Source organism: Bubalus bubalis, chromosome 5, assembly GCF_019923935.1.
Source record: "Bubalus bubalis isolate 160015118507 breed Murrah chromosome 5, NDDB_SH_1, whole genome shotgun sequence".
Classification (NCBI taxonomy): Eukaryota; Metazoa; Chordata; class Mammalia; order Artiodactyla; family Bovidae; genus Bubalus; species Bubalus bubalis.
Genome location: NC_059161.1, coordinates 28675413 through 28700836, shown reverse-complemented (window position 1 = coordinate 28700836; position 25424 = coordinate 28675413). Strand labels below are relative to the sequence as shown.

The 25424-nt window shown below is 49.9% G+C and overlaps 1 protein-coding gene across 4 annotated transcripts in view; it reads right to left on the bottom strand.

Annotated features, from left to right (window-relative positions):
• Window positions 1-6026: 6026 nt before the first annotated feature.
• The window catches only part of KAZN (kazrin, periplakin interacting protein), a 1366410-nt gene continuing 1347012 nt past the window's right edge, over window positions 6027-25424 (bottom strand). For all 4 annotated transcript variants that reach the window (XM_025287229.3, XM_044942850.1, XM_025287231.2 and 1 more), the window contains 5 exons: window positions 23178-23409; window positions 21704-21805; window positions 21024-21190; window positions 11381-11495; window positions 6027-9540 (listed from right to left, as the gene is read on the bottom strand). In XM_025287229.3, coding sequence (XP_025143014.2) covers window positions 9376-9540; window positions 11381-11495; window positions 21024-21190; window positions 21704-21805; window positions 23178-23409 — 781 coding nt within the window. In that variant the 3' untranslated portion in view covers window positions 6027-9375. The remainder of the gene's footprint in view (window positions 9541-11380; window positions 11496-21023; window positions 21191-21703; window positions 21806-23177; window positions 23410-25424) is intronic.

Sequence of the window (25424 nt, the reverse complement as noted above, 5' to 3'; positions counted from 1 at the left end):
CTCTAATTCCCTGGCCAGGGATGGAACCTGTGTCCCCTGCATTGGTAGCGCTGAGTTTTAGCCACTGGACCACCAGGGAAGTTCCTTTTTGTCCATTTTTTGAGGTCAGAGACCTTATTGGGTCCACCATCTACTTCAGACGATGCCATCTGCCTGGAGCGCAAGGCTCCAGGGGATCTCAGGCTCAGTGTTGCCAGGGCAACGCTATCTCTGCCCTCTTGGCTCCAGACTGACCTCTGTGCTGAGCCAGAGCTGAGTGGCTCTGGAGAGACCCTGCTGAACAGAGCAGAGACCCATCAAGAAGTGGAAAGTGGGGTGACATCCCTTGGGGTGTCCAGTGGGTGGCAACAAGGAGACACAGGACAACAAAGGCATATCCTCCACAAATGCAGTTCGGCCTCTGACTTTGCAACATCACAAGCTCAAGGGAGGGCATCTCTAGCTAGGAAGAGTGGGTCAGTTAAAAAAAAAAAAGAATTTAAAGATTATTTCATCTTTCCATTATTCTGTGTAATGCAGACAGAATGCTTGAAATGCAGGGGGAGGGTGTGTGTCTGCATGCATGTGAGCATATGTGTGTAGGAGTCTGGAAAGTAGTGGGTGGGAAAAAGGTCAGGGATTGCTTTGGGGTGAAGCCCGGTGGGTGGAGGGGTCTCTTTTAGGGTCTAGAGATTGAAACCCAATTCCAGTCGATTTAAGCAGGTGGCAGTGGGCCTGTATGGGACTGTCATGGACTAAATTGTGTGCCCCCCAAATTCATATGTTGAAATCCTAAACCCCGTACCTCAGGATATGACTGTATTTGGAAATGTGAGTCTTTTTTTTTCTTTTTTTTTTTTTTTAATTGAAGGATAATTGCTTTACAGAATTTTGTTGTTTTCTGTCAAACCTCAACATTAATCAGCCATGCTGCTGCTGCTGCTAAGTCGCTTCGGTCGTGTCCGACTCTGTGCGACCCCATAGGCGGCAGCCCATGAGGCTCCCCCGTCCCTGGGATTCTCCAGGCAAGAACACTGGAGTGGGTTGCCATTTCCTTCTCCAATGCATGAAAGTGAAAAGTGAAAGTGAAGTCGCTCAGTAAGTGTCCGACTCTTAGCGACCCCATGGACTGCAGCCTACCAGGCTCCTCCGTCCATGGGATTTTCCAGCCAAGAAGGTATACATATATCCCCTCCCTTTTGAACCTCCCTCCCATCTCGAGATGGGAGTCTTTTAAAGGGTGATTAAGTTTACATGAGATCATTAAGTTTACATGAGATCAGGGTGGACCCTGATCCATGTGACTGGTGTCCTTATAAGAACAGATTAGGACACCCACACGCAGAGGGGCTACACAGGGAGAAGATGACTGTCTACAAACCAAAGAGAGCCTCAGAGAAAACCCACCCTGCCAACACCTCGGTCTTGGATTTCTAGACTCTAGAACTGTGGGACATTAAATTTCTGGGTTTTAAAAAGCCCTGATGTTAGGATGACCCTAGCAAACTAATATCGGGAAGGCATGAGGGAGGGGGAGGGTGTCATTTAACCAACCCCCCAGGAAGCAGGGGTGGACTTGGCTTCAGAGACAGTGGGATCCAGGGAATATGACAATCCACCCTGCTCCCTCCTCCATCTTATATGGGGCTATGGTTTGGCCTCCTTCTCTTGGGTATCTCCTTGTGGGAGGGACATGGCAGCCCGCACTCTGGGGCAATTTCATAACTCAAGATCCAAAAGGAAAGCAAAAGCTAACCTTCCACTCATGATCTGAAACCATCCAGGAAGGGATTCTGATGTTCCCTTCTCAGGTCTCAGGGCCCACTCCTGGGGCCATCTGCAATGGCTGGGGGGAGGAGGGTGCAGGGCTGGGTTCGGGTTCCAGCTTGGATCATTTGCTCCCCCCGAAGGCGGGGTGCGGGGCTGATGGTGGAGGCCGCAGGGCAAGAGGGCACGTGATCAGCAATCCACAAGGCCAACAGAAGAGGGGAACGTGATATCCTGAGGCCCAACAGGGAAAGGAAGTGGCCCAGGTCACACGGCCTGTGTCTGTGGCCAAGCTAGCAGGGAGGAAAGCGGGGGGAGTGGAGGGAGGCAGGGGGCATTAGTCCCTGCCACATCTACAACTCCCAGTGTGGTTGAAAGAGAAGGCAAACTGGCACATCAGCTGCTGTCAGACTCCATCACTAATTTTCTTGTTTCCTGTTTTGTTTGTTTTTTTAATAAAATGGGGAGGAGGATGAGCCATTATAAGTACTCACTCAACCAGACCATTCTGATCCCTAAATTGTTAGCTTGTTTGAAGTCAGGAGCTCAGGAGCTGACTTTGCCCTTTAAACCCGTAATTTACAGAGCAATTTTCTGCTAGGCAGAGGGAGTGGATCTCGCCTTCTGGTAATGCCCCCACTTAGTCTTGGGAAGTCTCTTCAGCCCTGCAAACATCTGGCTTGAGGAATTTCTTACTGTAAACAGCTGGGTGTGGCCAGCCAGCCTCAGGGCAGTGGGTACCAGTGCAGACTCTGCAGAGAGCCCGTCTGCGGTGCTAAGATTTCAGCTCCCACAGGCCAGCTCGGGATTCTGGGAATCTATGTAACGTCTCTGTACCTCAGTTTCCCTATGTGTCAGATGAGAAAAGTCAGTGTTAGTCACTCAGTTGTGTCCGACTCTGCGACCCTGTGGACTGTAGCCCGCCAGGCTCCTCTGTCCATGGGATTTCCCAGGCAAGAATACTGGAGTGGGTTGCCATTTCCTTCTCCAGGGGATCTTCACAACCCAGGGATCAAACCCACATCTCGTATGTCTTCTGCATTGGCAGGCAGCTTCTTTACCACTAGTGCCACCTGGGAAGCCATGCATCAGTACACCCCCTAAATGCTAGGGTTGCCTGGGCTATGGGAAGTCAATCCCAGGAAGACACTCTTCTGGGTACAGATGAATAGAGAGGAGCTGGGCATTTCATTCAGGTTCGATCAAGTTTCATTCGAGGTTCCTTCCTTACTCTTGGAAACCAGTGGCGCATCTGGCATCCACTATGGCCTAAAATAGACGTCTTGGGTTTCCACATGGGGCAGTAGAAGAGGCACTTGGCATCTCTGTTGCCTCCAAGTCATCTGTGTCCTGGGAGCCCTAGTGCCCATTGGGCGATTGTATCATTCTGCAACCAGGGAACCTAATTTAGCCAAGAACCACAGCAAAGGAAAGGAAGGACCCATTTTGCAGAAGGTGGAGGCTTGTGTCCGATTGTGCCACTAGGGAACATTCCTAATTGCATCAAGGATGACACAGATGGGCAGGAGCCAGCTCAAGTGCCCTGGGAGTGGACAGAGACCCAGCAGAGGCTCTGCTGCTGCCTGATGCCCCTTGAGCCCCTCAGGAGATGAGCCTCTCACTCCCTCACTCCCTTCACTTCAGCCATGTGGGCCTTTTTTAAAGGAAATCTACTTAAATATTTATAAAATTTGGTGGTGCCAGGTCTTAGTTGTAGCGTGTGTGATCTAGTTCCCTGACCAGGGATTGAACCTGGGGCCCCTGCATTAGGAGTGGGAAGTCTTAGCCACTGGACCACCAGGGAAGTCCACACATGGGCCTTTTTTTTCAGCCCTATTTACTGTGCTCCTCCCACAGGACCTCTGCACATGCTGACTTGCTGCCTGGAACCCTCTACCCTTTCCTCGTCACCTGCTGAACTCCCTTCAGCCCAGGCCTCACTTCCTCTCAACTACGTTAAATCCTCATAAGATAAGCTCTCTGATTACCAGCTACCTTGGCTTTCTTGGTCAAGGTTACAATTTCACACTGCCCAGGAGTATTTGATTTATGCCTCTCTTCCTTCAGTTAAGTCACTTAGTCATGTCTGACTCTTTGCAACTCCATGGACTGCAGCACCCCAGGCTTCCCTGTCCATCACCAATTCCCGGAGCATGCTCAAACTCATGTCCATCGAGTTGGTGATGCCATCCGACCATCTCATCCTCTGTCATCCCCTTCTCCTCCTGCCTTCAATCTTTCCCAGCATCAGGGTCTTTTCAAATGAGTCAGTTCTTTCCATCAGGTGGCCAAAGTATTGCAGCTTCAGCATCAGTCCTTTCAGTGAATATTCAGGACTGATTTCCTTTAGGATGGACTGGTTGTATCTCCTTGCAGTCCAAGGGACTCTCAAGAGTCTTCTCCAACACCACAGTTCTAAAGCATCAATTCTTTGATGCTCAGCTTTCTTTATGGTCCAACTCTCACATCCATACATGACTACTGAAAAAACTACTCTCTTACCTGCTGGACAGTAATTTCTGTGTGGACAGAGGCTGGGCAGAATTTCATTCACATTTTCTGCATCCAGAAGGGGGTGACAGAGGATGAGATGGTTGGATGACATCACTCAACTCAAAGGACGTGACTTTGAGCAAACTCCAGGACACCGTGAAGGACAGGGAAGCCTGGTGTGCTGCAGCCCACGGGGTCGCAAAGAGTCGACACGACTGAGTGACTGAACAACTGCCTGCCTGGGTGTTCTTCCCCCAGATCTTTGCAGGGCTGGCTCCTGCTCAAAACTTATATCTCAGCTCAAAAGTCCTCTGGGACCTCCACCCCTCCATTACACCTACCACTTTTCACATCCGACATCAGTCACCCCAGTCATGGATGAGGTTCTTGTCTTTCTTCGCTACATTATATGAGTTCTATCCTTGTATCCCTAGCACCAAGAACAGGCCATGGCACCCAAGAGGATTCAGTAAATATAGTGCAAGAACCACAGCAAAGGAAAGCCTGCTGAAGCTGGCTGTGCCCAGGCCCATCTCACAGTGTCTTCTAACTCTTCCAAACCCTCCCTGTTCAATGCACATTTCCTGAGTGTCCACCCTCTGCCTAAACTTAGCAATGAGCTGGGGAGTCAGGCTGGGCTCCTGTCCTGGGACAAGCAAACAGTTGGGCTCACTGGGTTGGAGCTCCATCAGGGCCAGTTGGACCCCTGGGTGGAACCCTCAGACCAGCCCCCACCTCCTGTGATTTGGGCTTAGCCAGAAGGGCCCAGTTGTCAGCTAGGATCTTAATACCCAGAGTGTGTCTCTGAACCAAAAGAACAACCTGGGAGTATATTAGAAATGTGAACCCCAGGCCCCACTGCAGACCTCCAGAGTCAGCATCTGCATTCCAGAAACACCTGTCCCTCCCAGGTGCACACTGAAGCCTGTGTGTTCCACCACTGCTCTGGACTGAATGCATCCTCCCAGAATTTATATATTGATAAACCCTAACCTGCAGGTGTTGGTATTAGGAGGTGGGGCCTTCCTGGAGGTGATCAGGTCATGAAGGTGGGGTCCTCATGTTGGGATTAGTGCCCTTGTAAGATGAGACATCAGGGAGTTTGCATCCTCTCTCCCCACTCTGGTCCGTGAGGGCACAATGAGAAGGCCACCATCTGCCAAGCAGGAAGAGAGTGCTCACCACGGGCTGAATTGGCTGGCACCTGGATCTTGAACTTCCCAGCCTCTAGAACCCTGAGGGATGAATGTTGGTTGTTTAAGACCTCTAGGCACTGGTATTACGTTGTAGCAGCCTGAGCCACTGAAACGACCACAACAAAAGTCTATTCTGATCATCTGGAAATATGAATTCCCTGGAGGAGGGACACAGCAAAGCAAATGATACCAAGGGTGTGGTGACTTGTTTCCCCCCTGACAGTGGGGTCCCAGGATATAAGGCAGCACTCTGACAGGCGGCACCAGACTTTCCCAATAGGACAGAATGCATCAGAATGCATCCATTTTTAATCCTACCACCTGGTAAGGTAAGTCCTATGCTGGAAGGTGGGGGTAGGGGTACTCAGCGGGGAGGAACAAGTCCAGGATTTGGAGGCGGGTGACTGAGTTTGAGTCCTACTCTGTAATGTCTTAGCTTTTTGGAGCTGGACAAGCGTCTCAACCTTAGCCTCAGTTTCTCCATCTATGAAATGGGTTAATAACCCCCCCCCCACCCCCCGTCAAAGAGACTGTTGAGAAAACTGATGAGAACACACAGAGGAAAAGGCCAGCTCATCAGTGAAGTGCTGTGAAGTAGTATTTATTGTTACAGTGTTAAAAATTCACTCTTGGGAAGACATTCCGGGCCATGACCAGCAATTAAATGTCAGGAACATCATCCTAGTTCATGGACAACTTGTTTCCTCTGCAGCCAAAAACTCCTGGGGGTGTTAGGGCTCAGGAAATTCTTCTCATTAGCCAACTGCTGGGAAGGATGTTAGTGTCAGAAGATGCTATTTTGCACAGGGCTTCTTTTTCTTGCCACTCAACGGCCAGGAGCCCACTGGAACCTCGGAGGGCAGAGCAGAAGCGATGGTGTCCAGAACATACGGGCTGTGATGGGAAGGGGGAGAGCAAGGCTTGGAACATCTTGCCAAATCATCCCATTCTGCTGGACCCAGACCTGTTCAGTGACCTCAAGATTTGGGGTCACTGCTCTGAGGCCCCTCCATGCCTCCATGGAGGCCCCTCCATGCAGGCTGGGCTGTGAGGAGAGCCCTTCCCCTCAACTTCATCTGGTCCAGGCACTCTTGTGGTGTCTGCCTGCCTCCTTCACCCTGGGGTCCAATGACGGCAATGATGAGACAGATAGATTTATGGGAGAAAGGCCTTGCTCAGCCAAGGACAAGGGAGCCTTTCAGGGGTGCACAGGGTCGGAAAGCTGAGCCTTCTTATGGCTCCAGCCCCCAGCTACTAGGAGGAATATGGGGTGTCTCTGCCCCTGGTTTTCCCCAACCTCTGGCAGCAACTGTCTCTTTGGAAAGGGCCAGCACCCATGGATACAGGTGACATCACCTCTCAGAGAAGCACATGCATATGGTTCCCAGGTCCAGGTGTCACGTCACTACCCTTTAAGGACCAAGACCATGACCCAGGCTGTTTGGACAGGATGTGGGCAGTCAATGTTCCACAGGTGGCCACACTGCCAGCCTTTGCTAACCAGCTACCAGAACCTCTCTGCCGAGTCCACATGCCCTGCTCTTCTTGCTTGCCCTTGTAGCAGAGTTGACATTTAGGATTTTTCCAACAGACAGAGCTTTCCTGATTTAACTCTGTGTGGAGCTTGTTCATTTATCAGCCAACCCATCCTCATGTTGAAAAGTCAGTTCCAAATGCTCACCTGACTGCCAGGGACACAGAGAATTGGGCAAGTGAGAATGTGAACTCAAGAGCATCATTTGGACCAAAAGGCGCATCCGAGGTTGCCCCTGTTGCCCCAGCCTGCAAGCTGAATGCTGAGAATGTTTCGGGCAATGCCATTCCTTCCAGTGACCCCCCAATTGTCCACTTGCCCATCTTGTCCCCAGTGGGATTGAGTTGGGGAACAATGCACTGGTTTCATATAATCAGACCCACATTCAGGCACCTCCCTGTCTGCCACTCCTGCTCACCTTGTGAGAAACACTGCCTTTCAGGTTTGCTGCTTTCTGAGAGGCACATCCTGGCGCCCCCAGTCACCCAGCCTGGATGCTGGCCTGGGAGTGACCTGTGGCATCAGGTTAGAGGGAGGTTTTACTCCCCTCTCTGGGCTGTGAGCACTGCAGGCTCAAAACCCATGTGTGTGGCTGAATGTCATAAAGATAGTGGGTTTGGAGCCTCAGCAAAGCCAAGTCAGGTTCCAGAGCCTTACTCCTTGGGCCCAGGAATCAGACATGTGTCCCTAGGAGGTCAAACGTTCAGACCAGAGAGGGCATCGCCTGTCTAAAAAGCTGTGCTTCTGTTAAGTTTAGACTATAATGGTCTTCGGCCTCAGGGAGGAGGAATTTTTAAGCTCACTGGGCCTAGGTTTGTGCTTTTCCCGTGAGGGGAAATCATTCATTGGGTTGAAGACCAGGGGCTTTGATGGTTTTTGGAGGCCGACCCCTGCTTCCAGTCCTGGAAATTCGAACCTTTTATAGACTGGCGGTGCCAAAGGCCTCATTGGAAGTCGAGCATTGTGGTTCCAAATGAATCATGTGCATTGATAACCAAAGTGTAAGTGGAACCCCAATACTGTCTGTCCACCCCTAATCATTTCTCAGTAATGAGGTGAATGAATTCAAGTCTGAACACAGGAATCAAACTGGTTTTCAAGGGCTGTGGGATTTTCCTCTTTTGGGGGTCCAGTCTCATGGGGGCCCTAGAGAGCTTGCACATTAAACATGCCTTGCCCTCCTTGTGCACATTGCTCCAACCAAAACAGTTGGAGAGAACAAGTACAGTATCAATTCTGTGCTGTAAATGGGAAATGAGACACCCATCCCAGATCCCATAACTTCCCACCTGTCTCCTGAGAGAGTATAGAAAGTTACAGACGTTAGCAAGTGTTAATCCTCACAACATCCCCAGGAGGGAACCAGAATATTGTAGATGAAGATGCTGAGGCACAGAGAGGTGAGGCCACTGGGAATAAGCCACACAGCACAGCAGCAGCAGAGTCGAGGAGAAGGCTGGGGGTCCCCTCCATCAGCTTAGTGCCTGGTGAGACTCAGCTCCGTTAGGGCACTGGGGAGCACACCTGCGTGCCAGGTGACAAGGTCTGTTGCGTAAACAACGAGAGGCATTTCCCCGCTACTGTCACACTTGGGACAAGTTGTCACAGACCGAACTCAGTCATTCCCGGTCTTGTTGACACGATGTCCTTCATCCAGATGATGGGGTATCCACACTTCCTAGGAAGGCTGCTGCTCAGCCCCACCTCTACAGGGATCATCGCCCCCTTTCACCCAGTGGAGCCCCTCCCCAGGGGAGGGCCCAGGTAGCCCTTCAATACATCCACGCTGACATGACACAAGGCTTTTAAGATTTGAATGACCTTCCTGTTTTGCATTCTCCCAAGGGAGATTCAATGACCCAAGTCAGAAGCTAAGTTCTCGGTCATGGAGGGCATGTATGTGGGAGCTGAGACCACCAGCAGGCTGGCTGGAAGGGTCCACATGAGGATGGTGAGCCCCCAGCTTTGCAAGCTCCTGGCATTGCCACCACTGGGCTCTGTGTATCTTGCTAGAGTCCTACCTGCTCCTCTTGGGATGGTATCTTGGGGAACTCTGTGCTTCTTTACACCCAGGAGGCTTAGTTCAAGGCTCCCAGGATCACTTGGACTGCTCAGTGGCTGAGTCACTCAGTGGCAGAGCCTTGATAATGGAGGTGCTGGGCACCCTGATTGGTCCTTTGGGCTAGTCTTCCTCCAGGGAGCAGGGAAGTTTTCAGTCTGCTCCAGGCAGGCAGGCTGGTGCCCCCTCATTCCGTGGGGATCCCATTCAAAGTCACGGCAGTCTGCGAGATTTCTGAGGACCAGAGGAGCATCCTCAGGCCAAACTGACTATGTACAGTGGTGACGGTCCCGGGATGGCCTTCTTCCCTGGGCCTCTCCGTGTTGGGTCTGGTGAACATCTGCTCCTTATACATTGGTGACCTCCAGGCCATTATAGCCCTCCAGACGGCACTGCTCCAGCCTGCCCTGGGAGTCCTCGTCTCCGCAATCTTCATTTTGAAGAGAGCCATAGTCATCATGGAAATCGGGGTCTTTGTTGCTGAAGCCCCTTCCTATCTTTCCCAGGGGCAGCTGAGAAGAGAGGAAGGAGAACAAAGGACAGGAAGAAGAGAAAAAAGAATTGAGTGTTCTTGGATCTGGGAAATGTGGTATCTCCAACTGCTGTGTGTCCCTGAGTGACTTAACTAACTACTCTGTGGTTAACCACTCTGTGGTTCTATGAGTAATAATACTCCTTGCTCAGGGAGACTGAAGGGAGAATTTTTGTGAGTTAACCTTATGTTGTGTCCCCAACCTGAAGGAACCAGTTAGTTCCCAAGAGTAAGGACAAGTATAGTCTTTCTGATTATCCATCAAAGTTCCTCTCTTCCTCCTCAGCAGGAAGAGAGGTGAGAATGTGCAGGTATGAGGTCTGACTGCATTCCCAGGTCAAGAAGAAATATTCTAGATGTGGCAGAAAAAGTGTGGGTTTTGGTGACTCAGAGACTGGGGTTTGGATCCCTGCTCTGCCACTTCCCAGCTGTGTGACCTTAGACAAGTCACCTGCCTTCTCCAAGTTTCGGTTTTCTCAGCTACAAAATAGAACTAGTAATTCCTTTCTCTCAGAGTTTTTGCAAAGAGTAGAAATCCCATCTTGGAAGCACACAGCAAGGTGCTGGCCATGCCATGTACGCAAGCTCAGTCATGTCCAACTCTTTGCAACCCTATGAACTGCAGCCCACCAGGATCCTCTGTCCATGGGATTCTCCAGGCACGAATACTGGAGTGGGTTGCCATTTCCTCTCCCAGGGGATATTCCTGACCCAGGGATCGAGCCTGTGTCTCCTGCATTGACAGGTGGATTCTTTACCACTGAGCCACATGGGAAGCCTCAAGGCACTGGCAGAGAGTAGCTATTGTTATCAGACGTGCTGGACCTGCAATAAATATTTCTCTCTTATTTTGAACAGATGTCTACTGGAGTAGTTGTGACAGCGCTGTGTACTTATTTATTTATTGGACTGCCTTTCTTTCCAGACCAGTGTTTCTTAACCTTTTTTTTTCCAGTGTTGTCCCCCTTAAAAAGATGACCTTTTACATATTTTTTCCCTAATCACATCCCCACCATGAAATTTTCATACCACAGGGCCTCTGTGCACGTGTTTATGTGCCATGTGTATATCTGTGCTTTACACATAAAAACAGTAAGACTTCCTGCATCTTCCCCACTGAGAACCAATTCTGACCACCTTGGGGGTGATAGGACCCCCAAGCGGGAATGTACATTCTAGACTGAAAGCATCTTAATGGTGAGGATGGTCATTTATCCATGCTTATCCCCCATGCTCAGGACATGTCTGGGATGTACTTAGTACCCAAAGCTGTCATCTGAATGAATGGAAGAATTTTGAATTACCCACTTCTGCTGTCTATGTCTACACACCTCCGTTTAAGAGTCTGTGTTGTCTCTGAGGCCCAAATGCTCATGGTCTCATGCACCAGAGGCTCATCCGCTGCTCTTGGTCAGGCCACTGGAGTTCCAAATCTAAGGCAGTGGCCCTTAGAGTTTGGGGTGCGTTGGAACCCTCTGGGCAGGCTGGCAGCATGCAGGTCCCCTTCACCCCAGAGGCTCTAGCGTCGGGAGGCCCAGGTGGGTCCTGGAGTCTGCACGTTAAGCAGCCGCCTAGGTGAGTCTTATGCAGGCAGGTGAGACCTGCACTTTGAGATACAGTGTCAAAAGCCCCACAAGGCTGAGTGTGTCTTAATAACCATCATGAGGGTCCCTGAAGGTGGCGTCTACGGCCCTCCTCCCAGCTATGCGTGTGACCTGGTCCATCAACACTGCTCCACAGGGGGAGCTGGGAAAGGGTAACATGGGCCCAGACAACACAAAGGCTGGGGAACCCCCAGGGAAACACATGGAGTGACCTACCCGGCCAGCCTTGTACTTGATCCCACCGCTGTTCTCCTCCTTTCCTGCCCGGGTGATGCTGGAGGCCCTCCCGGGGGGCGTTCCAAATCGCTCAGCTTCCCGGATGCCTGTGCAGCTGGGGAGACACCCATTGCAAGTCAGTGTGGGCAAGGTGGGGGGCTGTCAGCTACTGCGACCCAGAGACACAGCCACTCAGTCACTCACACTGGTCACAATGACCACAACTGTGGTTCACTTAGTACCTCCTATGTGCCACACTGTGCTAAGCTAAGCACTTGACAAACATAATCCCCACAGCACACCTAGAGGTCCAGCTTCCATCTCTGCTGGAGAAAAGGGGGCACAGAGAGGTTAAGCAATCTGCCCAGGATCACACAGCTTGGAGCGTGTGAACCAATCTTGTAGAGCCAAGATTTGAACTTTGGGGTCTCAGAGACCCCAAAATCTCTCTTCAGCCCCCAGGACTCTGCAAACCCTATCAGGAGAGGCAAGACATGATAGGAGAAGCCCCACATTCCAGCTCATTAGGTGTAGCTTGAGAAGCATCAGGAAAGTTCCCCCCACTTTGCATTTGAAATCTGTGTCTCCCACTGACTTGTTGTCTGAAGTTACCCCCATCACCCCCTTCCCTGTATAAAAGCATTAAAGGCTTGTTAGACTAGGACTTGGTGAACTACAGCCAGTGGCCAAATGCAGCCAGTGGACTGATTTTGTAAATAAAGTTTTACTGAAACCTAGTCCATTTGTTTGCACATTGACTACAGTTGCTTTTTGCTATCAAATCTGTTTTGACCCAGACCATATGGCTCCCGAGTGCTAACATCTTCACCGCCTGGCCTTTCATGGGAGAAGTTTGCTGCTGCTGCTAAGTCACTTCAGTCGTGTCCGACTCTGTGAATCTCAGGGCTAGTGTGTATGGGGTACGGAGTTGGGGCAAAAAATTGGTTCAGAGCCAGGAGTTTGGAACTTAGTCTCCCATTTGCCTTCCTTCTCTTTTAGATTCTGGGTGAACATCAGTGTCCCTGGGGCTCCTGTCCTTTCTTTGCCTGAGGGGTTCTCCCCAGCTAGGGCACAGCCTTCTGCACCTCTCCTGCCAACCTCGCCAATCCCAAGACACTAACGTCCAGTTATCTTCCTTGAAGTTTTAGCTGCATTGAAACCCTGGCTTTCCTCTTTACTGGCTGTGTGACCTTGAGCTCATCACTTTGTCTCTCAAAAGCTGGGTTTTTCCAGTTTTGACTCCTCCAGCTGCCAGGTGGAGAAGGTATTAGAGCCGACTTCATCAAGTGATTGGAAGGTTACTTTGGAGCTGAGCTGAGCGTCTAGTGAATGGCTACAATGATAATAATTCAAATTAACAGTTATAACTTTAACGTCAGAGGAATTGGCTCTGGCTGACGGGCAGTCAGGAATTGGCTTCGCAGGAGTGGCGAGGCTTGGCTTGGGCCACCACGGAAGTAGACACATGAAGAGAAATGAACCTTCTAACACCTGCCTCAGAGATGCTCTGCTTCTTGTGGTGTAACTTCTGCTGAGAAAGTTCAAGGGAGGGGAGGGTGCTGGGCAGGGACCCACACTGGCTGCTGGATGGCAGATGAAGCTGAGTTCTCAGGTCCCCAGGCACCAAGGCATCCCCAGCACAGGGAGGTTCTGGCTCTGTGGTGGGTCAGGGACCGACATGTTCACTGATACCCATTCTCCCTCCTCCTCCTGGGGATGGAATGCCCTGGGTCTAGCAGGGAAGCTGTTCGAACTGCAGAAGCCATGACAATCTAAACTTGTGCAGCCAAATCTGTTTGCTGTCTGGTGGGAAGGACATTAACCCCCCATTTCCAGTTTACGGAATATTAGTCATTCCATGAGCTTGGGAGGACTCCAGAGCCCCTTCTTTGGTTTTCACTGAAAAAGAGATGGGAGTTCAGAGGGGATGTAAGTCTCATCCAAGGATACATAAGACACACAGTGGCAGGGATGGAACTTGAACTTCTAGGAACAAGATCTAGACCTTTTTTTTCTTCCCACCTTGGGGGATCAATGTAAGACCATGGACTCCACATCAGGGGCCTGGCCCCACCCCCTTAGCAGTCATGTCCCCTGAGCTGAGTACTCTGTGAAGTGGGGTTAATAACAACATTTCTCTTATAAGGTCACTGGAGGATTAAATGAGAGGACACACATAAAATGCTGAGAAGGGCTGCATATCATGAGTAATTGCTGTGACCAACACAGGCATTGAGGGGTACAGACCTGGCTTGAATCCCCACTCAAGGCACTGCACATCCCCTAGCTGTGCCCTTGTGTGAGTTGATTCCCTGGCTGGGTCTCAATTTCCTCATCTGTACAATGGAGCCCAGTACTCAGTTCTGGTCTTAACAGACCATACCCTGTGCAGAAAGTGGCGTCTTTGTGGTGTAGACAGAGGAACACGGGCAGCTGCTGCCCCCACTATGCTAAAACACCTTTCTTCTTGCTTTTCCACAGTGGGTAAAATCCTACCCTGTTCCTCCTGCAGATTAAAACACAGATGCTGCAGGGACTAGGTCAAGTGCAAGGCTATGGCCCTTGGAGACTTGAAATGGCTTACTGAGTATTCCTAGTCTCTCCAGCAGACCTTGAGGGAGTGGAATGCTGGAAGGATACACTTTAATGAGGGAAGTTTCTGGAAGACAGAGCATCTCTGTGCAATTTCTTGAGTCAACACAGAGGGTGCCTGGGGCGCTGGAAAGGCATCCTGTGTAGGTAGGAGGTGGCGGGTGAGAGTCAGACTCTGCCAGCTGGGCGGCCTGAGAGCTGAGTCTCACCCAGTTAAACGAGGGTTTACAAGACCCACGAGGTGCAAGATGCTTCGGTGGAGATGAGTGAAGTGGGGGAGGACAGAGTCTTAATTGGTCGCCTACTGTGTGCTGGGCATGACGCCAGGTCCTTCCTGCATGATAGCTCCTTGAACTCTCCCCAGGGTTCAGGAGGAGTGACTGTTCCCCTTTCAAGATGAGGGAACTGGAAAACCTCAGATGATAGAGGAAGAGCCAGAATTCAACCCCCAAAGGTCCTGCCAGGCCCTCTCCTTACAGAGGACCATGATTGCAGGCACTGACCACCCCAGGGCCTGGGCTCACAGTTCAGTGATCATTTGGGGTGGGGTGGGGCAGAATATTATAAATACCACCTTCCGTGGGTGCCCCCAAATCTGTGTGCCCCCTCCCACTCCAGCTCTGGCGATCTGCCAGGTGGCCCAGGACTACTCCCCTTTGCCTGCTGCTGGGATCTCTCAGACCTGGGCCACATGCCAGCCCCAGAGGTAGAGCTGTGACAAGGCCTCTTACTCTCTGTTCTTGGGAGTTGTGTCTGTCTGAGTTCATAATGAAATCACTCTCTGCGGAAACGCTAATGAGAAAACTGGAGCAAAGTGACAGAAAGCGGAGCCCCATGTAACTAACTGAAGAGGAAACTGCTTCACTGAGACACTCTAGCGCTCCTGGGAGGTCAGGGCACGTGAACTGCCAGTTATCACAAGGCATCTCTGCTTCAGGCACTGCATTCACATTGCCTAACCAGTCACGCTCAAGGATGGAGGCTCAATACAGCAGATCCACTTCATTATACACAACACAGTAAAGCGACTATCTCTTCAGTTGCTCAGTTGTGTCTGGCTCTTTGCGACCCCATGGACTGCAGCACACCAGGCCTCCCTGTCCATCACCATCTCCAGGAGCTTGCTCAAACTCATGTCCATTGAGTCAGTGATGCCACTCAACTATCTCATCCTCTGTCATCCCCTTCTCTTCCCGCCTTCAATCTTTCCCAGTATCAGGATCTCTTCTACTGAGTCAGCTCTTTGCATCAGGTGGCTGAAGTACTGGAGCTTCAGCTTCAGCATCAGTCCTTCCAATGAATATTCAGGACTGATTTCCTCTAGGATTGACTGGTTTGATTTCCTTGAAGTCCAAGGGACGCTCAAGAGTCTTCTCCAACACCATAGTTCAAAAGCATCAGTTCTTTGGCACTCAGCCTTCTTTATGGTCCAACTCTCACATCCATATATGACTACTGGAAAAACCATAGCCTTGACTAGAGGGACCTTTGTTGGCAAAGTAATGTCTCTGCTTTTTAATGTGCTGTCTAGGTTGTTCATACCTTTTCTTTCAAGGAGCAAGCATCTTTTAATTTCATGGCTGCAGTAACCATCTGCAGTAGTTTTGGAACCCAAGAAAATAAAGTCCCAGTTTAAAAAAATGGGGGAAAAAAGGAAATACCCAACAATCAGAAAGAGACTTATTAACCCAGAATTTCTGGATCTAGCTACTCCACCTTGAATGTATCCAATTCCTGAGCCACTAGTAAATTTTGTTTCAAATGAAGACTGATTTAAAAAAAAAAAAGTTCCCTGGGAGGGCCCAGGGGCAATGAAATCACTGCCTGACAGGCCCTCTGTTGTTCTGACCACCCTTCCTACTCTTTAGGGAAGCAGCAAAGTGTGGTGCTTTGAATCCCAGCTCCTCAGCTTTTACCCAGGCACGATGTGTAACCTTGCTACAGTGTCTCAGTTTCCTCATCTGTGAAATGGGCTCATGCACCCACCTCCAAAGGTGGTGACAATGTGCTAGGTTCTGAGCGTGGCCCATGGCAGAGCTCAGCCAACGGTTATGGTAGTTAGATAACCTCACCTTATAACTGCATCTGGAGGGGGAAGGAGGAGAGAAGGGAGGGAGATGTTGGCTGACTCTTGCATCCTTGGACATATAAAGGCACACTTTTTGGGGCCGTGGGTCATAAGACCACAGGATGGGAAGGGGTATTTACAAGAGAGATGCAAAGCCTGTCTGAGGCCTAAAGGCCACTCTTCTCAGGCGTAATATTCAGAGTCTGAATGAACTACAGGCTGAATCCCTCTTGGCTCTGACCTTGTGTTAGTGACAGAATATACCATCCTTCAGGCAAGTGCTGGAGACGGTCATGCATTTTCATCAAGGCTTTTCTTCTGGCTCTTGTGATGCTCCAGTGAACTCCTTTGGAATAGCATGGCTACCTCCTGCATCCTTTTGGTCCACTGGTTTATTTCTCTCTCTTTTTAAAAAAGTTTTCTCTGTTTCTTTAACTCAAGCACAGTACTATGACAGTGTTCACCAAAAGAAATAAGAAGTCAGTGCATGTCAAAGCAGATATCACGAGATGATGTGAGAAACTGCTCTGCCTTGATCCCTTTGGTTATATGGTGTCATAGCAATGAGAGGAGGCTGGAGAAGATGATGTCATATGGGAACCTATAAACTCTAGGTAAACGTGCCTTTCTAGGAGGAGGATTGGGTGCTAATATTTCCTGTCTCCCTGGTCATGGGACATTAACACATGGTGACTATACTCTCCCTAGATGCTTTGAGCTGACTACCCTCCTGTGACTACAGGCATCACATTGACTGGGTGATGTGGGGTCACAGATGTGATCAGGGGTCACATCTCCTGGGGAGCAGAATCAGGCAATCATTAGCCCCTCTCCAGGCTTCCTAGTGCGGTGGAGGGTCAAAGGTTGATAGATTACAGCATTCCCACGGACTCCTGTCTAGTCACGAGCAGGTCACAGCACGTCTCTGAAGCCTGTTTCCATATTCATCAAAAGAGGCTATGATTCCTTCTCACTCAGCTTCCTTCGTGAGGAGGAGGAGCGAGTGAAACAAGGGATGTGACAGCAATTTGTTGAAGATGACATATGATATTAATGTGAAGGGTTGTCGTGATGACCATCATCCTGGTCCACCCAGCCTGGGATTCAGTTGGGATGGTGTCCTGGGTTGGTCTGTAATCCTATTGCAATGGTTCAGGATGTTTTCTCAAATGGGAATCTTTCCACCCAATCTGATCATTCTGGGAAGACTCACCCCAAAAGACCAGCACCACCTACCCTGCCCTTTCTCTGGAAAGCTGCCCTGCCCTTCTCTCAGCAACAGAGAAGGAAAAGGAGCAAGAAAGCAGAAGACAGGATGAGATGCTGAGACCATGAAAGACATGTCCTAGGCAAAGCCCATAGATCTTGGTTAATATAAACCCCTCAGACCTTCCCAAGTGTCTCACCACCTGCCTGGGGATCACTATTTCCCTGGTGTTTGGTTTAGCTGGGGACTCTTGTACCAACAGAAGTGGGCTCTAAAATTCCTTAGAAATTCATGGAGTTTGTCTCCCCCCAGCCAACAGCAAGCCTGCTTCCCTGACCCATGGCAAGGTCTCAGCAAAGGGCCGCGAGGTTCCAAAATCCCACATGAAGACTTTGAGTCATCAGCCATGATGTCGACTCACAGAGAGAAGCAGCATCAAGGAAAGAGGTCCTAACAGGGAGACCAGCTTGAGGTCTGGTTCTTCTAGTTCCCTGCCTGAGCAGCCTGAGTCCTTAGAGGTAAAATGAGGAGCCTAAACTGAGTCAGTTTCCCTCTTCTTCATCCTGATATCTGCCTTCATCTAGTTCTTGAAGGAGTCTCTGACCTCCCAACAACCCGCCCTATCTGTGCCCCTCCTCCAGAAACTCCACTAGTGTTCATCCACTGATCTTAGATACCTCATGGTGGGGGGGGGGGGGGAGGTCAAGGGTTTAAGTAGAAATTCTGGGTTAATAAGTCTCTTTCTGATTATTGAGTATTTCCTTTTTTTCCCCCATTTTTTTAAACTGGGACTTTATTTTCTTGGGTTCCAAAACTACTGCAGATGGTGACTGCAGCTATGAAATTAGTCACATGGCTAACGTTTAGCTAGACCTACCCCTCCAGGGCTCAGAATATCTTAAGCTTGTTACAGATTACATGGCTCCAGAAGGAAGGTAGAGGAAAGTGGAAAATTCTGAGGAGAAAAACCTTTTTCCTCACCTATTGATTCATAGCTCATGGAATAGGGTGAAAGTGAAAGTTGCTCAGTTGTGTCCAACTCTTTGCAACCCCATGGACAATACAGTCCATGGAATTCTCCAGGCCAGAATCCTGGAGTGGGTAGCCTTTCCCTCCTCCAGGGGGTCTTCCACAGGGATTGAACCCAGGTCTCCCGCATTGCAGGCGGATTCTTTACTAGCTGAGGATAGGGTGCTTGTCATAAAAAACCACCTAAGCGTGCTTAAAATGCTGAAAATGTAGATTCCTGGGCTCTGCCAGCAGATCCTGGTCCTGCGGGTCTGAGTCAGGGATGTGGGCATCTGCAGTTCACAAGAGCACGGATGATTCTGCTTGAGGGTCTATGAGAACCGCTTGGGTATGCGCCTGCTGTTGGGGGAGGGCGGCCCAGGGCACCTGGACCTTGTGACAGATGCATAATTTTGTTCTACCTGCATAACATGGGGTGTGACTCGGCTGCCCTCTGAGGCCCCATGTAGTTTGGGGATTAAGTGTTCAGGCCTGACACATAGAGCCTCAGTTTGAATCTGGTGTGCTAGGTTGCTTCAGTCATGTCCAACCCTTTGTGACCCTATGGACAGTAGTCTGCCAGGCTCCTCTGTCCATGGGATTCAGGCAAGAATGCTGAAACGTGTTGCCATTTCCTTCCCCAGGGGATCTTCCTGCTCCAGGGATTGACCCTGTGTCTCCTGCACTGGCAGGCGGGTTCTTTACCACTAGCACCACCTGGAAAGCCCTCAAATCTGGCATCTGTTAACAAAACAAACTAACCTTAGCTAGACTGACCAAGAGTTAAGAGTGATGACTCAAATTACTAGAACTAGGAATGAGAGAGGGGATGCATGCATGCTAAGTTGCTTCAGTCATGTTTGACTCTGTGCAACCCTATGGACTGTAGCCTGCCAGGCTCCTCTGTCCATAGCATTCTCCAGGAAAGAATACTAGAGTGGGTTGCCATGACTTCATCCAGGGGATCTTCCCGACCCAGGGATGGAACCCATGGCTCTTACGTCTCCTGCGTTGGTTCTTTACCCCTAGTGCCACCTGAGAAGCCTGAAAGAGGGGATGACTTTACATAAAGAAGAGGGATTACAAGAAAATGATCATATGATCAACTGTATATGCTAACAAATTAGCTAACCTAAATGAAACAAATTCAGAAAGATATAAACTATACATACTACTATACAAAATAGATAACTAACAAGGACCTACTTTATAGCACAGGGAACTATACTCAATATTTTATAATAATCTATAAGGGAAAAGAATCTAAAAAGGAATATACTTATATATATGAATCACTATGGTGTACACCTGAAACTAATATACAATATTGTAAATCAACTGTATTTCAACTAAAAAAAATTTTAGGATCCTAAAAAAATATATATAAACTACCAAAACTGACTCCAGAAGAAACAGAAAATATAAACAGATCTACAATGAGTGAAGAGATTGGATTAGTAATAATTAAAAAAAAAAAAAAACTTACCACAAAGAAAAGCCTAGGATCAGATGGCTTTATTAATGAGTTTTACCAAATGTTTAAAGAACAATGAACACCAATACTTTATAAACTCTTCCAAAACACAGAGGAGGAGGGAAAGCTTTCCAACTCATTCTATGAGGCCACTATTACTCTGATATCAAAACTGGACAAAAATATCACAAGGAAATTACCGATCAATATCCCTTGTAAATATGAATACAAAATTCTTCCTCAAAATACTAGCAAACCTAATCCAGCAACATATAAAAAGATTATACACCATGACCACCACGACCAATTGGGATTTATCCTTGGAATGTAAGGTTGATTCAACGTCTGAACATCAATCAACATGATATACCATATTAATAGAATAAAGGACAAATCTGGGCTCTGCCACTTACTAGTTGTTTAACCTTAGGAAAGTACCTTGGGCCCTTTAAACAAGTTTCTCCATCTATAAAAGAGAGACTGTGAAACTGCTTAGTATTGTTATGAGGATGTAACTGTGCACATAGCATGTGCTCAATGAATGGTCATCTAACCCTAAGCACATCATCATAAGGAGAGAGACCACCGGGAGGGGCCTAGTTTATCTGCTCAGGTGTTTATTCCCTGATCACTTTTCAGATGAAGAGACTGGGGTAGAAGGGCTGACATGGTCTGCTCACCTGGATGGTAAACACCATTAACACTCCTACCCCTGTCTCCAAACCTTTGTCCCCATGTCAGTCCTACCCGGAATGACCATGTAAACCTCTTAGGCCAGTGCAAATCCTCCTCAGCTCAAACCCACATGGTCTTCCTCATACATGCCGACCTTTCTCCCTTCTCTAAATGGCCAGTTTGTGTGCGTGTGTGTGTACGTGTGAGCAATCAGTTGTGTCTGACTCTTTGCGACCCCATGGACTGTAGCCCACCAGGTTTCTCTGTCCATGAAATTTTCCAGGCAAGAATATTCCACCGGAGTGTCTTGCCATTTCCTACCCTGGGATCCATCCCTGGGTCTCTTGCCTCTCCTGCACTGGCAGGCAGATTCTTCACCCTAGAGCCACCAGGGAAGCACCACACTTTATTCAAAAGCTGATTGGCTCCTCCTTTACCTCTTTCTAGTCTATGACATTGAGGCTAAAGCACTTCACTTCTCTGAGCGTGGATCCGTAAAAGGAGAATGCTGTGTCGCAAAGGAACAAGTGGGACCCAGGAAGGGCGCCGCCGGGACCAACAGGAAGTCAGAGCCATCTGCTTCCAAAGCCGGAAGCCGCTGCCGGCAGCCCACACTCACTTGGCCGGGTGGAAGATGGCGCTCATCTCTTCCGCCAGGTGCCTCCGGAGGATGTGCTTCCCGCTGGGGATGCCCAGGGCGGTGGCCATGGCCTCAGCGTTGAACGTGGGTTCCAGCACCAGCACGGCACCGTGGACGCCACTGTTGGTCAGGTTGTCTGCGTACTCCTGAGGGCAAGGTACGGGGCTGGTGAGCCTGGGGGGCCGCCCTGCTGGCCTGAGGGCGGGGATACCCCAGGGGGAACATGTCCTTAAGAGCAAGGGCTTGACCCCACCCCCAGGGGACTAGTGTATTTAATCCTCAGGGGGAACCCCACCCTCACTCTTTTTAGGGCCTTTAGAATAGCGACTGGGCTATTCTGTCACTGATAGACCCCAGACCTAGGCAGGCGGCCCATAAATGCTTGTTGAGGGAGACGATGGCTGTGGATTCAACCCCCCCACACTGACTTCAGAGAGCGAGGATAGCTCAGCATCCGCACCCTCACTATGGGATGGGAAGGGGTGGGCAGGGGAAGTAGTTCTGGCCTCTTGAGTGACAGGGGGGCAGGCTATTCTTGCCAGCCTGGGAAATGATGCCCAGCCCACACAAAGATGGATACTGAATTTGCAAACAGACTGGCATGGGATTTGCATATGCCCAAGAGTCACCACCCCCCCATGCCCGCCATCACCCCTCACCTTCAAGTCAATGTCTCGCACCCACTTGAGCACCCGCTGGTTGGTCCAGACCACAGGGTCTATGTTCTGTGTCTCACAGCGGGCCCGGCGCTCCTGGAGAGCCTGTGGGGAGCGAGAGTGGGTCAGCTGGGGGTTCAAGGGGACATGCCGAGATCACACAGAGAGTGAGGGTCCGTGGTGCTGGCAGGGACCTCTGCATGCTGATGTGAGGGGTCCTGGCCAGATCATCCACGTCAGTCCTTTCCTTCTGGGAAATGGGGAGAAGCCCACTTCCAGGGGCAGAGCCACCTGCATGCAGAGTGTGGGGCCAGGTGGGACCCACTGCAGCTGCCTAGTTTGTATAGCCCAGCCCCCACCTGCCTAGTTTGTATAGCCCACCCCTGCTCACCTGACCTGAGTAGGGCTCAGTGTATGTCTCTTGACGGATGCCCCAAATGAGGCTGCCTATTTCCACACTTCACCGTCATGTTCTTCCCACACATCACCTCCTGTACCCGACTGGGGCTCACAGGGGGCCAGGGCCTGTGTCCTCGTCACTTCCTGTGCCCACGGCTCTGGCTTGGGTGTTTGAGAAGGCCAAAAAGCTCCCTCTTCTATCCCTCTCCCCCTGATCCTGAACTATTTGTGCTCTGAGAAGAGTACGCCCTTTGCACTCAGCCCCGACAGCCCAGGCCCCTTCCGAGGGGGAGTAGCTGGGGAGATGTACTAGGTTTGGGGAAGCTGAAGCAGACACCCTGTGCTCTCTGGCTTGGCAGCGATCAGAACAAGGGGCACTCAGAGTCTAAACTCTACAATGTGCCCCACAGCCCCCTGGTTACCTGTCAGCATCCCTATTCACTCCTCCACCTCAAACCCAGCACAGAAACACACAGGACTCTCAGTTCTGCTGCCACAGATCTATCTTCTGGGTCTTAGTCTATGCTATTCCCTTGCTAGGTTGCTTTTCCCCTCATACCTTCTATTGACTATACTCGGAATTCCTCCCTTCAGGTTTCAGTTTAGCTGTCACTATCGCTGGAAAGGCTTCTCTTGTCCCTCTAAAAGCTTTTCCTCTGGATTTTCATAAAACCCTGGGCTTCCCTCATTGGGACAACCTTCCATGATGTTGTGGCCACAAGCTTCTTCGTGGTTGCCCCTGATACACAGTGAGTTCCTGGAAAATGAGTGTTTCCCTTTTCCTCTGAATTGAGCACAGGGTCTGGTCCATCCCTAATAAGCAGTTGTTGAAAGGAGGGAAGGGGAAAGAAAGGGATAGATGTGTGGATTGATGGAAAGGTGGATGGATGGATGGATGGATGGAGAGATGCGTGGATGGAGCGATACATGGATGGGCAGAGAGTGGATGCATGGAATGATGGACAGGTGGATGGATGGATGGAGAGATGCGTGAATGGGCAGATGGTTGGATGGACAGACAGCGGATTCCAGAAGGGAAAGCAGGGCTGCAGAAGGTGCCCTGCTCCCTGGTTCTCACCTCCCTGCTGAAGTTCACTTGGTACAGCAGCTCGATCCCCAGCAGGATGCTGACCTGGTGGAACTTCTTGGACACATTCAGGTGCTTCTCCAGGTCCCGCTTCATCAGGGAGTTCAGCATCCGCCCATCAACCAGGTGGTTTTGGAAGGCCTGGGAGTACTGGGACAGGCCGATGTCGTTGAGCCAGGCCTTGGCCACCCAGTGATGGTCCAGGTCAGCGGCTTTGGACAGGCTGGTGAGGAGAGACACAGCCGGAGAGAGGGATGGGTGGGGAAAGGTGGCAGAAACAGAGAAACAGGGAGAAATGGGGCAGAGATGACCAGAGAGAGAAGCAAAATAACAGGGTGAGGGGGACCAAGAAAGTCACAGAGATAGATAGGAACAGTGATGGAGTGGAGAGACAGAAAGACAGGGCAGCAAGGGGGCGAGGCAGACGCAGGGGAGAGAGAAGAGGAGACAGGGAGAGACATGGGGAGAGAGGGACAGACGCATAGGAGAGAGACAGAGACACAGAAGGGAGAGAAAGACAGGGGAGGCAGAGACAGAGGGAGAGAAAGATGCAGGGCGTGAGCCCCAAAGAATGACAAAGAATCAACAGACAGAGGGTACAGGAAGAGGAAAGACCACATTCAGACACACTGATAATGGGAAGGGACAGTGACAGAGCCGCAGGAATGAATGCAGCAGTAAGCAGCACCTCTGGGGACCGGGTACCTCCCAACCCCGCCCCCCCCACCCCCATCCCCAGGCCACTGCAGAATCCCCGAGGCCCAGAGAACCTTGTCTGGGGCCAGTCTCTCCTTGGACTTCACCCAGAGTCACAGTGGCACGTCTTGGAATCAGATTTAAGCCCCAAGTTTTGCTTATTCCAACTCCTCTCCTCACCACCATATCTTAGATTTTCTGCATCCCACACTGAACTTTGCTCAGTGCCGAATGTGTGCGTGTGTAGTAAGTGCACAAGGAATACTCCCCAAGTGGACAGGAGGATGGTCTCCTCAGCTGTTATTCCCCTGTTCACCACAGGGTGGCAGCCTCGATGAAGGAATGAGGACAGTGCCTCCCACCTGCCGAAGGACTTTAAAAAATGACCTCAGGTAATGCCAGGCTTCAACAGTACCTGAACCGTGAGCTTCCAGATGTTCAAGCTGGATTTAGAAAAGGCAGAGGAACCAGAGATCAAATTGCCAACATCCGTTCGATCATCAAAAAAGCAAGAGAGTTCCAGAAAAACATCTATTTCCGCTTTACTGACTGTGCCAAAACCTTTGACTGTGTGGATCACAAAACCTATGGAAAATTCTTAAAGAGATGGGAATACCAGACCACCTGACCTGCCTCCTGAGAAATCTCTGTATGCAGGTCAAGAAGCAACGGTTAGACCTGGATATGGAACAACAGACTGGTTCCAAATAGGAAAAGGAGTACGTCAAGGCTGTATATTGTCACCCTGCTTATTTAACTTCTACACAGAGTACATCATGCGAAATGCTGGGCTGGAGAAGCACAAGCTGGAATCAAGATTGCCAGGAGAAATATCAATAACCTCAGATATGCAGATGACACCACTCTTATGGCAGAAAGTGAAGAACTAAAGAGCCTCTTGATGAAAATAAAAGAGGCGGGTGAAAAAGTTGGCTTAAAGCTCAACATTGAGAAAACTAAGATCATGGCATCTGGTCCCATCACTTCATGGCAAGTAGATGGAGAAACAATGGAAACAGTGACAGACTTTATTTTTTGGGCTCCAAAATCACTGCAGATGGTGACTGCAGCCATGAAATTAAGTGACGCTTGCTCCTTGGAAGAAAAGCTGTGACCAACCTAGACAGCATATTAAAAAGCAGAGACATTACTTTGCCAACAAAGTAATGTTGTTGGCAACATTGGTCCATCTAGTCAAAGCTATGGTTTTTCCAGTAGTCATGTATGGATGTGAGAGTTGGACTATGAAGAAAGCTGAGTGCCAAAGAATTGATGCTTTTGAGCTATGGTGTTGGAGAAAACTCTTGAGCATCCCTTGGACTGCAAGGAGATCCAAGCAGTCAGTCCTAAAGGAAATCAGTTCTGAATATTCATTGGAAGGACTGATGCTAAAACTCCAATACTTTGGCCACCTGATTAGAAGAACTGACTGATTGGAAAAGACCCTGATGCTGGGAAAGATTGAAGGCAGGAGGAGAAGGGGACAACGGAGGATGAGATGGTTGGGTGGCATCACTGACTCGATGGACATGAGTTTGAGTA